Source organism: Vulpes vulpes, chromosome 6 (assembly GCF_048418805.1).
Source record: "Vulpes vulpes isolate BD-2025 chromosome 6, VulVul3, whole genome shotgun sequence".
NCBI lineage: Eukaryota > Metazoa > Chordata > Mammalia > Carnivora > Canidae > Vulpes > Vulpes vulpes.
In genome coordinates, this window is record NC_132785.1 from 30,413,708 (window position 1) to 30,430,259 (window position 16,552).

The 16,552-nt window shown below is 40.4% G+C and overlaps 1 protein-coding gene across 1 annotated transcript; it reads left to right on the forward strand.

Moving 5' to 3' along the window:
* Positions 1-476: 476 nt before the first annotated feature.
* ACOD1 (aconitate decarboxylase 1) lies at positions 477-7,059 on the forward strand. The gene is made up of 5 exons (XM_072760464.1): positions 477-713; positions 951-1,112; positions 1,849-1,938; positions 3,177-3,382; positions 4,306-7,059. Exons 1-5 carry the CDS (start codon positions 477-479, stop codon positions 5,249-5,251), a joined length of 1,641 nt encoding a protein of 546 aa, XP_072616565.1. The 3' UTR covers positions 5,252-7,059.
* Positions 7,060-16,552: the final 9,493 nt, after the last annotated feature.

The following is a 16,552-nucleotide window of genomic DNA, read 5'->3' on the forward strand; positions in this document are numbered from 1 at the left end:
GAAAACACAGAATCCTGTGCTGTGCTTCCAAAATTTCTGGTCCATTTAGGGGATGGGAGGGTAGTCTAATTCTGGAAGTCTGGCGTAGAGACCAGAAATGTTCATTTTCAACAAGAACCCCAGGTATTTCAATGTCTGTTTTCTCTTTAGGAAATGTAGTTTAATAACTTCGTGCACCAGTTTGGAGTTAGAACCATAGGAATTTGTGTCCAAGCCCCACCATTTAAGAGTTGTGTAATGTAGGGGTACCTGGGTGGCTCAGGCTGTTAAGCGGTTAAGTGTCTGCCTTTGGCTTAGGTCATGATCCCAGAGTCCTGGGATGGAGCCCCACTTTGGGCTCCATGCTCAGCAGGGAATCTGCTTCTCCCTCTCTCTCTCCATAACTCCCCCTGCTTCTGCTCTCTCACTCTCTGTCAAATAAATAAACAACCTTAAAAAAAAAAAAGAGTTGTGTAACCTAGTGACATCAAGTCTGGATGTCCTCACCTGCAAAGGGAGATGACGCTCATAACACTCAGAAACTTGTGGCATTCAATGCATACTGTATTTATAACAGCATGGCACCTGGCACTTATCTAATAATGGTACCTCAGGTGGATGCATCGCCCCCAGGCACACCCACTTTATGGACAAGATGTACCTCCCATCTTCTGCTAACCCTGTGCTTCCCTGCACCATTGCACACCCACTCTGTGGCCATCACCTGTATGTTGGTCTGTGTCCTCAACTTGGGACAGAAACTGGCTTTTGGGCATTTCCACATCTCTTCATTTCATGCACAGCAAGAGCTCTGTACTCATCATTTCTCAGGAATTGAGCTTATGTGATCAACAGGGTTTCCCCTAATGGAGCAAAACTCTTCACATAAAAGTACCTCAAGCTCTTGTATAGTAAGGAATAAGTAAATGCAAAGTGAGTATTGCACTGTTCTAACACTGTTCCCTTTAAAGTCTGTCACAGAAAGCTTTGCCAGAGTGATTCATGGCTTGACTGTGGGGCACCTGACAGATCACGTTATTCAAAGAAGCAAGAGAATGATTCTAGATACTCTGGGCGTTGGCTTCCTGGGAACCAGTACAGAAGTATTTCACAAAGCCAGTGAATATAGTAAGGTAAGAAGCTCAGTGTCTACTTTAGAGATAAAGCCAAATGCCTGAGGTATACCCACCAATGTGCCCAGAGACATGTGTTTATGTTCTATTATTCTACTCTTTGTTTTAGAGATAGTACTTGGTGTATTTAGCATTGTTGTATATGGTTTTATGCTCTATTTATCTGAGTTTTAATATTCATCCATATTCTTAATAAAGACCAATATTAACACTAGATTTAGCACTAGTAATATCTCATCATTTATTATTATGACTTAAAGCACTTTCTACCTGAGAGCCCTAGAAGCAATAGCAACTACTCCAATAGCATCTGACATTTATTCATGCAAAGACTTTAAGAATCTCTGGAGAACAAGGTGGTTCAGCACTCTGAGCAAAATGGGTGTGTATGTGGGAGATGCAACACCCACTCTCCAAAGGATGTACCTGGTGCACACAATTAGTTCACTTTCCCTGGTGTTAACCCTCAACGAATAAATAAGAATAAATTCAGACTCCATCCACGGGCTCTTCTCTGGATCATAGTGTAAGACAGAGAAACAGCATCTCCTCCCCCGTCTGCGGAAAAAGGTGTGTATTCTTCTACAAGGAAGAGAGGAATGCAATGGTTAAGGCTGTGATCTAGCACAAAGTGTTCAAATAAGGACTACTAAAGTAATGCCTCCAAAAATGAGGAATGAGACTTGGCATGTCATGTTTCTACCCAGTATCGCTGATTGATATTCTCTTGTTCCAGATCTACAATTCCAACGCATCCAGCAGTGTTTGGGGTCAATCAGACTTAAGGCTTCCGCCACCATATGCTGCTTTTATGAACGGCGTGGCTGTAAGGAGGTTTACATATCTTTTCAACTGTTAGACAATAATAATTTCAGAGCAAGGAAATATCTCAGAAATCATTCTGTTTCCATATTTCATGGATGAGTCATTGCAGTTCAGAGATGAAGTGGTCTGCCCTCTCTTCTATGTAGTTATTCTCCTTTTCATATTTTATGGTGAACTGATGCTTTTCAAACAAATTGTCAGGTACAGGAAAGAAGATGGAAGATTTAGATAAAAGCACTCTAAGGCATCTAAACTTTGAATGTATATAGCAAAAAATATAAAACCCGATATCCAGACTCAGTTCCTTTTCTTGTGATCAGTACCGGTTTCTATTCAATAATTAGCTTTTCATCCAACCATTCATTCACTAGATATTGAGAAAGAAAAGAAACAATGGCCATATGGTATCTATATTTTCTGAAGCACAAATCAGCACTTTTCATCTGACAATTTTTTGCTTTGTGTGTCAGCAGCAGTCTATATCTATACACAAGATGTAATTTAGACATGAGTGTATTGGGATTTCTGAGATATTTTTATGGCTTGTGGGACAGTAGCTCAGAACATTGAAAGTCAAACCCAATAAGGAATCCAGGAGTAAATGTCCAGTGTCCAGACTAGCCACATCCAATAGATACAAAATTCTAATTTTAAGTGGACTTCTCATTATATAATGGATAAGCAAATGGCTAAGATAAAGAAGAATAAGACATTATGGTAGATAATATTGATTTTTAAAATATAGCTTAATAGTTAATCTGGGTTTATGAGTTCCTGCAAGGTCCCTGTAAGTTTGATATTATTTCATAATAAAAAGGTACAAAAATATATTGCCTGATATGGAATAAATGACATTAAACTTTTAGTGCAACTTGTTTGAAGGGTGGGGGAAGGAGAGAGGAATAGGCACCTAAATTTCACAGCTTTATTTTTAAGGAGGATGTAGCTCTTTCCAGGGGCAGTGGCAGAGAGTTCTGGCCACCTGGGTAAGATCCAAGTTCACTGGGGTTCTCTAGCTGCTCCTCAAAGTCCTATCTGCTCTGGGCAGAGGACAGCATGTCCAGTGCCCAGCCATGTGATTAAGAATTACAGCCAGTGTATAGGTTTTATTTTCAGATAATAAGATCTTAAAATCTCATATCAAAAAAGTAATTACTAAACTAAAATCTTCTTGGTCATTGCATTCAGGTAAATACTTTTTTTGGTTTTGGTTTGTTGTTTGTGTGTCTGTTTACATAGATTCACTCAATGGATTTTGATGACACATGGCATCCTGCCACCCACCCTTCTGGAGCTGTCCTTCCTGTCCTCACGGCCCTATCCGAAGCTCTTCCTTCAAGTCAAAAGTCTTCTGGCCTTGATCTGCTGCTGGCTTTCAATGTTGGGATTGAAATACAAGGCCGATTAATGCATTTCTCCAAGGAAGCCAGTGACATACCAAAGAGGTAGGGAGAGAATTTGCCCCATCCAGAGGCAGACACATTCCCCCTTCCCCTGTTAGAAATTATTAACTCTGTAGAGCCTTTTAGAAATTATTAACTCTGTAGAGCCTTCTGACATAGAAGTTAGCTCAGTTGAAAATGTTAATATTCGTGCTGACAGCTAAGTCAATTTTCCAGTCGCATATCAAACCATATACTCATACACAAAGGTGTGACTTCAGAAGTACTAATGAAAAATCTCCTTCGGGTTAAGAGAATCAAGCAACCATGACCATAAAACAAATGGCGGTCTCTCAGCCTAGGGTGATTCACATCATTTTGGTATTCATGGGTACTCTGAATATTCCTAATCCCATCTCAAGGCAGAATCTACTTTGGTATTTCCTAAGGTCCTTCAGACTGAGAACTTTCAGAAGATCTTGAACCTGACTGTTTACTCCTTGATCAAAAATGGTCACATGTTGGCTATGTCATGTAGTTCAACCCTGTATTTATTTTTCCATTCCATCCAGCCTGCTAGGAGAGTATATTGGAATACTGAGTGAATTTTCACAGTTTCTACAAGGCCCTCCATTTTTAAAGCTACTCACATGGGATTTCAGCAAGCAGCAACTTTTGCCTTTCTGATAATAATTATTAAAAACTCACTGTGTCAAGCACTACTGTAAGCATGTAAATTCATGCAAAAGTCACAAAACCTTCTAAGATGCATATTATGATTATCACCATTTTATGGGAGATGAAATGGGTACAAAGAAGTTGAATGACTTTCCTAAGATCACACAGCTAGTAAGTGGCAGAGTTGAGATCTGAACCCAGGAAGCAGGCCTGTGGTATCTACACTCCCGTCTCTCTACTACAACTGCCTCCCAGTGACAGGTCTGTAACTCTCCAACTCTTTGTTGTTGTTGTTTTTTACTTTTCAGATTCCACCCCCCCTCCGTGGTAGGAACTTTGGGCAGTGCGGCTGCTGCATCCAAGTTTTTAGGGCTCAGTATGCCAGAGTGCCAAGAGGCCCTGGCTATCGCTGTTTCTCATGCCGGGGCACCCATGGCAAATGCTGCCACTCAGACCAAGCCTCTTCATATGGGAAATGCTGCCAAGCACGGGATGGAAGCTGCTTTTCTGGCGATGCTGGGTCTTCAAGGAAACAAGCAAGTCTTGGACATGCAGACAGGCTTTGGGGCCTTCTATGCCAACTATTCCCCCAAAGTTCTTCCAAACCTGGAGTCCCACACTTGGCTGCTGGGCCAGCAGGATGTGGCCTTCAAGAGGTTCCCTGCACATCTGGCCACCCACTGGGTGGCAGACGCTGCTGCATCTGTCAGAAAGCACCTTGTCACAGACAGAGCCGCACTTCCCATTGACCACATTGAGAAAATTGTGCTCAGAATCCCAGATGTGCAGTATGTAAACAGACCCTTCCCAGACTCAGAGCATGAAGCTCGTCACTCCTTCCAATATGTGGCCTGTGCCACACTGCTTGATGGTCATGTCACTGTCCCATCATTCCACAAGAGCCAGATCAGCAGGCCACAGGTGAGAGAACTGCTAAGTAAGGTGAAGCTGGAGCACCCTGGGGATAATCTGCCGAGCTTCAACACACTCTACTGTGAGGTCAGTGTCACTCTCAGTGATGGTGCCACTTTCACAGAGTGCTCTGATACCTTCTACGGCCACTGGAGGAAGCCACTGAGCCAGGAGGACCTGCGTGAGAAGTTCAGAGCCAACGCCTCCAGCATGCTGTCGTGTGACAGAGTAGAAAGACTTATAGAGATTGTAGAGAATCTAGAAGACCTAGGAGATTGTTCTGTGCTAACCACACTTCTGAAAGGACCCCCACCGCCAGTGATGGCTTCAAAATCTATCTAGCATTTTAACAATTCCATCGTACGGTTTCTCCTGAGGTTTATCAACATCTAAGTGACTTTATATTAGGGGAGATTTTGGATTTTACTTTATAAAGCAAGGATTTACTGTTGGTCTGCCCAGGAATAAGGGAAGCCAGGTGAAGAGGGATTTCAGAAACAGAAATGGATTTTTATGGAAGGAGTCTCGTCCTTTTGCAAGACAGTTCCAATTATCTGAAGCAAAATAATAAATATGCAAGAAACAGAGAAATTGATTTTATAAGCATTTAGAAGGCTGAAATTCAAGCCACCTGTAATTTGCTTGTAAAGTTAATCTTTACAGATTAGCCCTTTATAAATTTCATAAACCTCAAGGTGTAGGAGGAATTTGAACCTACATGTAAATTTCCTGACAGTGGAGAAGGCCTCTGGCCTGTTGTACCACCAAAAGATTTCTTAGGCCATGGGTTTTTTTATAAGCCCTCTACAGGGGAGAGGGTGCTACTGGATTTAAATATAGGGAGTTTAGTGGGTCCAAATCCTGCCACTGCAACTTGACAAATGTGACTAGGCATGTTACTGGATAGCCCTTTGCCTCAGTTTCCTAGGCATGTTACTGGATAGCCCTCTGCCTCAGTTTCTCTATTGATAAAGGAGAAATAAAAAGCAGTATAAAAAGTAAAAGCAGTTTGGCTCTGGAAGCCATACTGTTAACCACTACAATATACTGCATTTTATTACAAAAATTTCTTGGGAAAAATGATCATGAATGAAGAGTATGAGATAGAATTCAGGATGACAGAAAAAAAAAGCATATGTAATTCAATAACTATTGATTTTGTAAAATAATAAAAATGTTTTATGGGGTTAAAAATTACAACTTTAGCAATAGATATAAGCAGGGAGTTATTATAGTGAGTGTGTTCTAAATTCCTTGTATCATTTGAGAAAAGGGCAAAGCTATTAATTCTAGACTTTGATTTCTAAGTATGCATGTTGACATTTTCAGGGTAACTATTATAAGACAGCAGTAGAACATATCACTTCCAGGTTAATGGGAAATGAGAAATATGGAATTAGGAAAAAAAATAATCCAAAGAAAAGCAAGAAAGGAGGAGAAAAAGAAATACGAAAAAAGATAGACTATACAGAAAACACAACAGGAAAAAAATCCTAATACATCTAAAATTACAAAAAGAATAAATGGACTAAATACTCCAGTTAAAAAATACAAAATGTTGATAGACAGTAGACTGTTTCCAGTTTGGATCTATTACCAATTATGCTTCTACAATCATTCACGTGCATGTCTTGGGGTGGACATCTCTTTCCATTTCCCTTAGGTAGGTCTAGGAGTTGGAATGCTACGTCATTTAGTAAGTAATGTTTAACTTTATTAAAAAATTCTCCAAAGTAGCTCTATCACGTTACATTTCTACCAGTAATGTTTGAGGGTTCTTCATATCCTTGCCAACCCATGGAATTGTCAGTCTTTTTTATTTTAGCCTGTTTAGTGAGCATGTAATGGTATCTTGTGGTTTCAGTTTGCATTTTCCAAATGACTAATTCCTGCCTACTTTGGACAGCTATTTTAATTAGGTTGTGTTCTTATCCAGTTGTAGGAATTCTTTATAGATCCTAGGTGTAAGCTCTTTATCAGATGTATGTTTTACAAATATTTTCCCTCACTCTGTGATTTGTCTTTGCATGTTTTTAGTGGTCTCTTTTTAAGAGCAAAAGTTTTAAATTTTTATCAACTCCGTTTAACCATTTTAAAAAAATTTATTAAAAAATATGGAAAATAAAAATAAAGAATATTACTGCTCCTGCTTTTGGTGTCATCAGAAGGCTTTTTTAAAAATCCAGTTAAATAAGTTATTCAAGACTCATAAAGATGCAGAGAAGTTAGAAGTAAAAAGATAAGGGAAATATGGATGGAATACTAGCAAAAGTAAGCTGGAATAGATAAATGTTAATGTTAGACAAAACAGACTCAAGCCAAAAGCATTACTGAAAATAAAGAAGATGACTACACAATGATAAAAAATTCAAATCAGCAGGTAATTAAAATAATTATAAATAATATTGAACTACAAGAAGAAACAAATGAATCCAATATCATACTGAGAGAATTTTAACACCTATCTCTTAGTAACTGATATTTCAAGGAAAGCAAATATAAATAAACTATATGAAGATTTAAACACAATCAACATGTTTTATCTGAAGGACATATAGAGAATTTTGTACCAAAAGAATTCACAATCTTTTAAAAATTTCACAGAACATTTACAAAAAGGACCATATACTGAGGCATAAAAAGCAAGTCTTAACTTTTCAAAGGGCTGGAAGATACAGATCATTTTCTCCAATCATAATGGAACGAAGTTTAAACCCAATATTTAAAAAAAGAGAGAATTAGAAAAGCTTGAAATGTTTGGAAATAAAAATTCCTTGAAGTAACTTTTGGGTCACAGAAGAAATTGTCATAAAAATTATAAAAAAAAATAAAAATAAAAAAAATAAAAATTATAAAACATTTAGAACCAACCAATAACAAAAATAGCATATAGCAAAATTTGTAGGATATAGCTAAAACAGTACTTAGAAATGTGCAGAATTTTTTATGGCTGGCTCTTGGATTATGCTGATCCATAAGACATATCATGTAACTGTGACTAATTTGTCTGAACACAGTAAATAAAACAGGAAATCTAAGTGATGGTTTCTATTGTGGCCTTCAGATACAACTTAATTATCCTGTGTTTATATTTGGTTTCCTTGAAATATCAGGAATATTTCCTGATATCCAAACACAGGATAATTAAGTTGGGGCAAGATCTAAGGGCTAGTAATATCTTCAGACAACCCCTGTTAAAAACAAGACAAGTCCAAAACAGAGTCCTTATGCTAAGCTCTACATCACTAAAATGAGATTTACTTACAGTTTCAGCACTCCCAGAAATTGAATCTTAAACCAGTCATTTAAGAGCTGCTGGAACAGCTAGTTAGACAATATGCCTAATAGATCTCTGCCATCCCCTCAAGGCAAGGAACATTGAAATAACCAATCTATTTTGTTTAATGTGACTTGTTCCTATTCTCTTCTACCTATAAAAGTCATCTTATATAGCTCCTTGGAGTTCCTTTCTATCTGGCTAAGTTGGATGCTATATAATTCAGATCAATTTTTGCTCAAATAAACTTTTTTTTAATGTAATATAATATGTTATCTATTTATTTACTTATTTAAGAGAGCAAGTGAGCACAAGCAGGAGGGGCAGAGGGAGAGGGAGAGGGAGAATCTCAAGCAGACTCTGTGCTGAGTGCAGAATCCAACACAGGGCTCAATCTCGAGACCCTGAGATGGTGACCTGAGCTGAAACCAGGAGCTGGATGCTCAACCAACTGCACCATCCAGGTGCCTCTCAAATAAGTTCTTAAAGAATTTAATACACTTCAGCTTATCCTTTCACACCCTTGATGGATGCTTTAGACAAACAGCAGAGGTTGGGGATGACAATATCTACTGAGGGGACAAACAGCACTCAAGGTTACCTTGATGGTGGCTGTTATGCATACTGAGTTAACTGGAGGCAGGAGAAAATATGAGGAAATGTGGGTCTGTAAGACAGAACACAAGAGTCCTCTTCACTAGCAGCCCTGGGCACCACCCAACCCCACCATACTACATACAGAAAAGGCAGGGGAGAGAGAGGGAGGGAAAGATTGGCTCCCCACATTCCTTTCTAAGAGGGTCAAAAGCTTGGGCATTTTTGAACCAGAGTGCTAGCAGAGAGCTTTTGATAGAATGGGAGAATTCAATCGAGCCCACTCATCTCTTGTGTCCATGAAGGTAGAGAACGAGGACAGCCTATGAGCCCCCTCACCCTGAGAAAGCCCAAGGTTGGGGCTTGGGCTGCTCTGTTCCGCTGCCTAGGCAGTGTGGCAAATACTTGCTTTTCTTCCATTCCCTTGGGGTGGCAGCAGAGGATGCTGCTCAGCTGGCCTTTTGTGTTATAGGCTCTATGTGTAGGCAAATGAGTCTTCCACGTGGATCAGCCTGGACCAGCAGAGAGAAAACCACCTGAGACTGGGACAAAGGCTCCAGCTCAGAGAGAGGTTCATCCCAGCATGCCCTGTGTTTCTGCATCCTTAGCACACACTTAAGCCCTGGAGACAAACTACCTGTCACCAGACACACCTGAGGAGCCCTGGTGCTGGCGAGCGTGTATGTTTTGGGGATCCCCAGAGCCACACCCACGTTCAGGGATCACTGGAAGAACTTATGGGACTCAGCACAGAGTCATACTTATGGTCAAGGTTTATTACAGTGAAAGGATCTAGGACAGGATCAAGTAGAGGACTAGCCACTGGCAGAGTCTGGATGCTTCTGACGTCCCCTCTCACCAGTCAGGAGACACTGAGGTGTGCCCCTCTCTCCAGGAGTAAGGAGTAAAACATTCACTAATGTGTGTACACTGTTTCTGCCCTGGGAAGAGACTTAGCATCCAAGGTTTTTAATAGTGTCTGGTCAGGTATGTCTCCTCTGCCCAGCAATGAACATAACCCCAAACTCAAAGAAGGAAAGCAGGTGTTGGGCACAACTGTCTGTTGAACAATTCCATCCACAAAGCCTCAGCAGAACAAACTATTTTTCTCAGTCGGTTAAGTGCCCAGCTCCCAGATGCCAGCCAAGGGTGAACCTCATGAATAGGCCGTAATAATAACAGCAGCTTGAGGCCTGCCCTATTCTCATTTCTGCACGTTTCCCATCCTGAAATGCTTTCCTTTCCTATTTGTGTGGTTTTGTAGGGTATAGAAACACGACACAGAAAAACTGGACTTCACACCCACCCCAGGAATCCTGTCTGCTCTGTAGCACTCAAACTTTACAAGCCATGTGTTCTATCACAGTATGGGCAGCCCCAGAGGGCTTAAAGTTGTCACAGACCAACGGGCAGCAATGATTTTAACCCAGGCACTGAAAATAGGAATATGTGACTTTAAAGGGAATTTTTATATATTTTATAAGAATTTTACTCAGAAGCCTTTATCTACAAAAGATATCACAGTTGGATAAGTTCCCCTATGGCCCACAGTCTTAAGGCCCGTAATCACTTATGTAGAGGAACCTCTTTGGAGGAAATGGTGGGCATTTATTATCAATGAATTTATATCAAGGGCTTAATATGCCAGAGGATGTTCCTGGTGCAGGTAATAAAGCAGTCAACAAAACAGACAAACACCTCTTATGGTCAGGAGCTTATAATCCAGAATGAATAGAGAGAGAAGCAAAATAAGTAAATAGGACAAGGAAAGTGCTCTGTGCCTATTCTGGGCCAGCAGTGCTTCCCTGGTTCCTCCCCTGGTGGGAATGTGAACCTTTCATAAGTGGAACTCATAGTTTCCAGTTCTTCTTGGGCTGTAACATAACCCGTGACAACAAAAGACTTGTGGCGTTACAGAAATACAGCCTCCTTGTCTATTCTGGCAGGACTTCCCTGCACAGAGCAAAGCTATAGAAACCTGAAGGTAGGGGGCACAGTCACAATCAGATATGCTGCTTTTCCTTCCAGCAGAGGTATGCACCTGTACACATGTGCATGGGTTTAGTCTCTTCTCAACCGATATGAAATCTACCTGCAATGTGACAGGTTTTTATCACTCGGTGAGATTGTTGGATTCTCCCTCTCTTCCCCTACCCTATATTAAAAAAAAAGTATAGGGATAGTTCATAGCAAGTGAAACACTCCAAAACAGATCAGTGTTCCACAGGTTACTCTGGTTCCTCCTAAACCCTGAGTGCCTGGCAGCTGACAGCTGTAGAGCACATCAAAAGAATGTATGATACACAGTAACTTCCAAAAGTGTATGGCTTTATCTGATTCATAAAGAAGAGAATACCTTCAGAGAAGTCATGACGATTAGTCATCTTGTTCAATGTAACAGCAGACATCAACATTCAGATGTCACCATCTCACTTCTCCCTGCTTTCTGTTGTCATTACTATCAAAGACAAGTCAACCTACCCAGTTACCGCTGGTGTCCTTACAGGAGCAAATCTGGAGAGTCAGCAAAGAGCCATCAGAACAGCCCAACACTGATCTGTTTGAAACAGGGCATGAGTATCATTTCTGACTTTAAAAAAATGCAAGACAGAAATGAAGGCGAGCTTGTCTAGAAACCTTGTATTTCTGAATAATTCAGTGATGGTTATTTAATCTTTGAGTCAGGATCACACTGAAAGTACCTATCAGTAAGTGATAAAGTGTGTAAAAGGAGCTAATATTTTTATTTGAACCATTTCTTCTAAATATCATAACTACAGTATCACTTTTTAAATCCATTCTAAAGCCTCCCTGCCATCTTTCCCGTTCCTCCATGTGGCTCATGCAGAGCGGCCCCATCAGGGCCACTCTGTTGGCAGCATGCTGGCAGGGCCTCCTCTCCCTGCAGCCATGTACGCAGCCAGGCTTTTGTACGGCAGTGGCCCCGTTAGCATCATCGAACCTATCAGAAGAGAAGATATTGGGCAGAAGAAAATGTTTCTTAGACAATAGCACAATTGTGAAGGGAGTTAAAATGGTCAGCTTGCATTGGCCTCTCAAATGCTGCAGTATTTGGAACAAAAGCCCATAGACACTGTGCACGAAGAAATCTGTTCCAACAAGAAGCTTCATTTAAATATTCACTTAGTAAAAGAAATGAAGGCTGTGTGTACTAGGATCAATAGGAAATAATTAAAGCAAGGATAATTTGATCCATACAGCTGAATGATATCATACAAAAGAACGGCTATATTGAAATTTTTTTCTTACAGAGTAGGCCAGTGTATTTCGAAAGAATACATTTTCCCTATGATTTAAAGCCATCTGGTCTCCTCACCTTAAAGAACCATCCCTTACCATGTCCACTCCCACCCCACCCAGTGCCAATTACCAAATATGGCAGCCCCAAAATGAAAGATCATTTGTTGAGCTACCAAAAGAGCAGTCACAATTATATTCATTTGGAGGAAGGAAAATGGGAAAGTACTGTAGAACCTGCTTGGCCAGCAGTAAGCTTTTCATCCTTTTCTCCCCCTCCAACTACATTATTACCCTGACACACTGTGACCTCACAAGCAGGAAGGTGTTAGCTGCCAGCACATGGGAAATGCAACTTGAAAGAGTCCTTTACAGAACTGTTGACAGGGCAGTTCTGGGCCACTCAAAACCACCTACAAAGAGAGGAAACCCAGGATTATTTGAGGCAGCTGACAAGAAGAACCTATGAACAATTAACTCTTAAGCAAAGAATTGAGGCAGGTGAGAGCAATAACACATGATTAGGATGGAAAAATAACATTTAAGTCTTCTGGGGTTGACAGTGATTTTATTAATTCATTAACTTCATTCTAAAAAGTCAGAATAGCAAACTATTTGTCAAGGTTGCTCAGAGATTCTTTTGTAAAAAGTTGGTGCCGAATGCTAAAACACAAACCTAATCCTTAGGGAATTAACACAGCTTCCATGGAGCCCTTGTAGCAAGTGGATTTTACAGAGAGGATTTCTATTTAGCAAATAATAATAACAATAAACATTTTGCATCAACATTAAAATTTTGAAGACACACAAGTGGGATACCTGGCATGATAATTTTTGCTAAATATTTCAAGTGTGGTACAAAGTAGAAATACATTTTTTTAAAGAGCATTTGAGATAACTTCATTCCTCCTGAAAACAAAATTGTATCTTTAGGTATTAGAATAAATGATGTTTTTAAAATCACTGTAATTTTTGGGATGCCTGGGTGGCTCAGCAGTTTAGCGTCTGCCTTCAGCCCAGGGTGTGATTCTGGAGTCCCGGGATCGAGTCTCACATCAGGCTCCCTGCATGGAGCCTGCTCCTGTCTCTGCTTCTCTCTCTTAGTCTCTCGTGAATAAATAAAATCTTTAAAAATAAATAAATAAAATAAAATCACAGTAACTTTTTTTATTGATTTACAAGTAACACCATTTTAGATGTGAAAACTAATTTTCACATCAGACCTCAAGGAAAATAATCTTTACAAAGCTGTCTCAGGGCATACTTATTAGCAGCGAAAGAAAGAAAAAAAGAATAAATCTATAAGACACCAGCAGCTCAAAAAAAATTAATCTTCCTTATTGCCCCCACCACATGTTTCATAAATAGGTATTTAAATCTATGTTGTATACATAGTGTGTAGTAAGTCTCCAAAAATGGTGCCCAAGATCCATGCCTCCTGGTATTCGTTCCCTTCTGAAGACTCCTCTCTTTGAATCTAATCTCCCTCTTGATCATGGAATATGGCAGGGGTAACAGTGAGGGACATCTGTGGCTAGAGCATAAGCCTGGGTCTCTTGGAATGTTGCTCTGAGGGATGTCAGCTCTCATGTGAGAAGATCAAACAAAAAAAAAAAAAAGAGAGAGAGAGACTGAGAGAGAAGCTCAAACACCCTGGGGTTATAAGGAAGACCAAGATTGCCAAATGGAATGGCCGGATGGCTGCGCAGCCACCTCTCAGCTGTTCCAGCCAGCCCCAGCTCAGGCACCAGAGACTGGAGTGAAGACACCATGGTGGTGTCTTTCAGGCCAGTCATGTCTTCAGATGTCTGCAGCTCCAGCCACCAGGCAGCTGCCAGAGAGATCTCAAGCAAAGCTCAAGCTAAACCTAGTCAACCAAGAGAACCGGGAAAGATGATAAATTACTGTTGAAGACACTAAATTTTGGTGGTGCTTGTTACACAGCAATTGATATCCGGAATACTTTACATATAAAATAGCAGTAAGCTATTCAGTAAGCTGTTCAGACGGACATGTATGTATCCAGAGCAACACACTCCTTAACTAAAACAATGATTTCTGATTCTCACAGTGGGACATCTCCAGACTGCCTCCAAAGATTTCAAGAATATTATGAATGTTTAAAAATCTTAAAATAGGGGCATCTGGGTGACTCAGACAGTTAAGCAACCGATTCTTGATTTTGGCTCACGTCATGATCTCAAGGTATTGAGATCGAGCCCTGCGTCTGGCTCATGGTCAGGGAGGAGTCTGCTTGAGATTCTCTCTCTCCCTCAGCCCTTCCCCTGGCTCTTACGTGTCTGGGTGTGTGCATACCCACACAAGAGAGACAGAGACAGACAGAAGAAAGAAAAGGAAAGAAAAAAAAAAAAAGAAAAGAAAAAAGAAAAGAAAAGAAAAAAGCAAAGCAAAGAAAGGGAAAGGAAAGGAAAAGACAGACAGGCATGGATCTGGGTGGCTTAGTCAGTTAAGCATCTGCCTTCGGCTCAGGTCATGATCCCAAGGTCCTGGGATGGAGTCCCTGATGAGTAGGGAACCTGTTTCTCCCTCTCCTCCCTGCTCAGGCTCTCTCTCATTATCTCTGTCTCTGTTTCTCTCTCTCAAATAAATAAATAAAATCTTTAAAAAAAATTTTCTTTAAAAAAGAAAATCTTAAAAAAAAAATCTTAAAACTGATTTTAACTGTTTAAACAAACTAGGGATGCCTGGATGGCTCAGCGGTTGAGCATCTGCCTTCAGCTCAGGTTCTGATCCCAGGTTCTGGGATCAAGTCCCGTATTGGGCTCCTTGGGGGAGCCTGCTTCTCTCTCTGCCTGTGTCTCTGCCTCTCTCTGTGTGTGTCTCTCGTGAATAAATAAATAAAATCTTTTTAAAAAATGTTTAAACAAACTAAAACTGTTTAGTTTGAAAAAGATAAACATACAACATACAGTTCCTTTTGCGGGGATTAAATGGAAGTAACATCTAAGACAATTATACTTGTAAATCAATCATTTACTTGTAAAGGTGGAGTCACCCATCTATAAAGTGATTCCTGCACTGAAAAGGTCCAGAAACAGGCAACCCTCCACTGTGATTTCCAGAGTCTTAAGGCCTCAAAATGTGGGCTGCATGCCACCTGTCACCTGACAGCTGAATGACGATCTGCGTTGTAACAAGATCTCCAGGTGATTCACATACCTATCAAACCTAGAGACACACTTTTGTAGAACAGTGGTTCCCAAACTGGTCTGTATATGAAATCATGTGGGAATCCTAAAAATTCCAAAATTCAGGCCATAGGGACACAGGCACTGGTGGTTTTAAAGACCACCAGGTGTTTCCAGGTGCAGCCAAGTGTGGGAACCAGTGGTCTCTCTGGGCGGAGTTCTGGTTCTCAAACTTGGCTCCTCAGTGGAAGACCCTGTGGAGCATCAAAAACATTAATACCTGCTTCGGCCCCCAGAAAGTCTGATGCCACTAGTCTCAGATGTGACCCAGGCACTGAGACTTTTTTAAAGGCTTTCCAAATGACTCTCAAGTGCAGCAAAGTTTGAGAACCATGATGTAGAGCCTGCCACAGGCTCCAAAGTGGTAGCTAAGTCTGTGCCACTCTTTCTGGAAAGGGCTTTAAAGGCAGTGAACATGAATTAAAATGAACAGTTGGTCTCACAGCTTTCAGCTAACTCACCAGTATAATGACAGCATCAAGCTTGCTGGAGCACAGGTCTGCCAAATCTTGTATGTCCCCATGGGCTCTCCTGGCACTTCCCTCCAGCACATGTCCCTTCTCTTCTGCTGGGCTCTCTTTCAAGTGATTAACCATGTACATCTGCTTAGCATTAGGAGCAAATAGCTTCACCTTCAAAAATAGAAATAAAAACAAATGATGTCATTGGCTCTTTGAAAATAATCAAGCAAATCAATCTCAGAGCCTAAATAAGGAAGGAAAGTCAGAAAACCACTAAGTAATTCTGTATGCCTTCAGGGCCGACACCAATTACAAATAGCAGCCCCAAAGGAAGAAATTGCAGGAGACTTCTGGGGGGGGGGGGGGGGCGGGGATAAAAAGCTATAAATCAGCTTCTAGAAAGAAAGTAGAACAGAAAGAGGTTGGTTTCCAAATACATACATACACATATCTATCTGCCCACACATATAGTAATATACATGTATGTGTGTGTATATATTACATATATATGTAGTCCCTGAACAACACAACTCCTGTGCGATCAAAAAATCATGTGTAACTTTGACTACCCCAAAACTTAACTACCAATAGCCTACTGTTGACTTAAAGCCTCACTGATAACATGAATGGTTGACTAACACATTTTATATTTTGTATGTATTAAATACTGCACTCTTGTAATAAAGTTAGCTAGGAGAAAAAAATGTTAAGAAAAACATAAGAGAAAATATGTTTGTAGTACTGTATTAATTTTTTAAAATTCTGCATAAAAGTGGACCTGGACCCCACACACTTATATGTAGAGTTGGCCCATGTTGTTCAAGGGTCCACTGTACATGCTTTA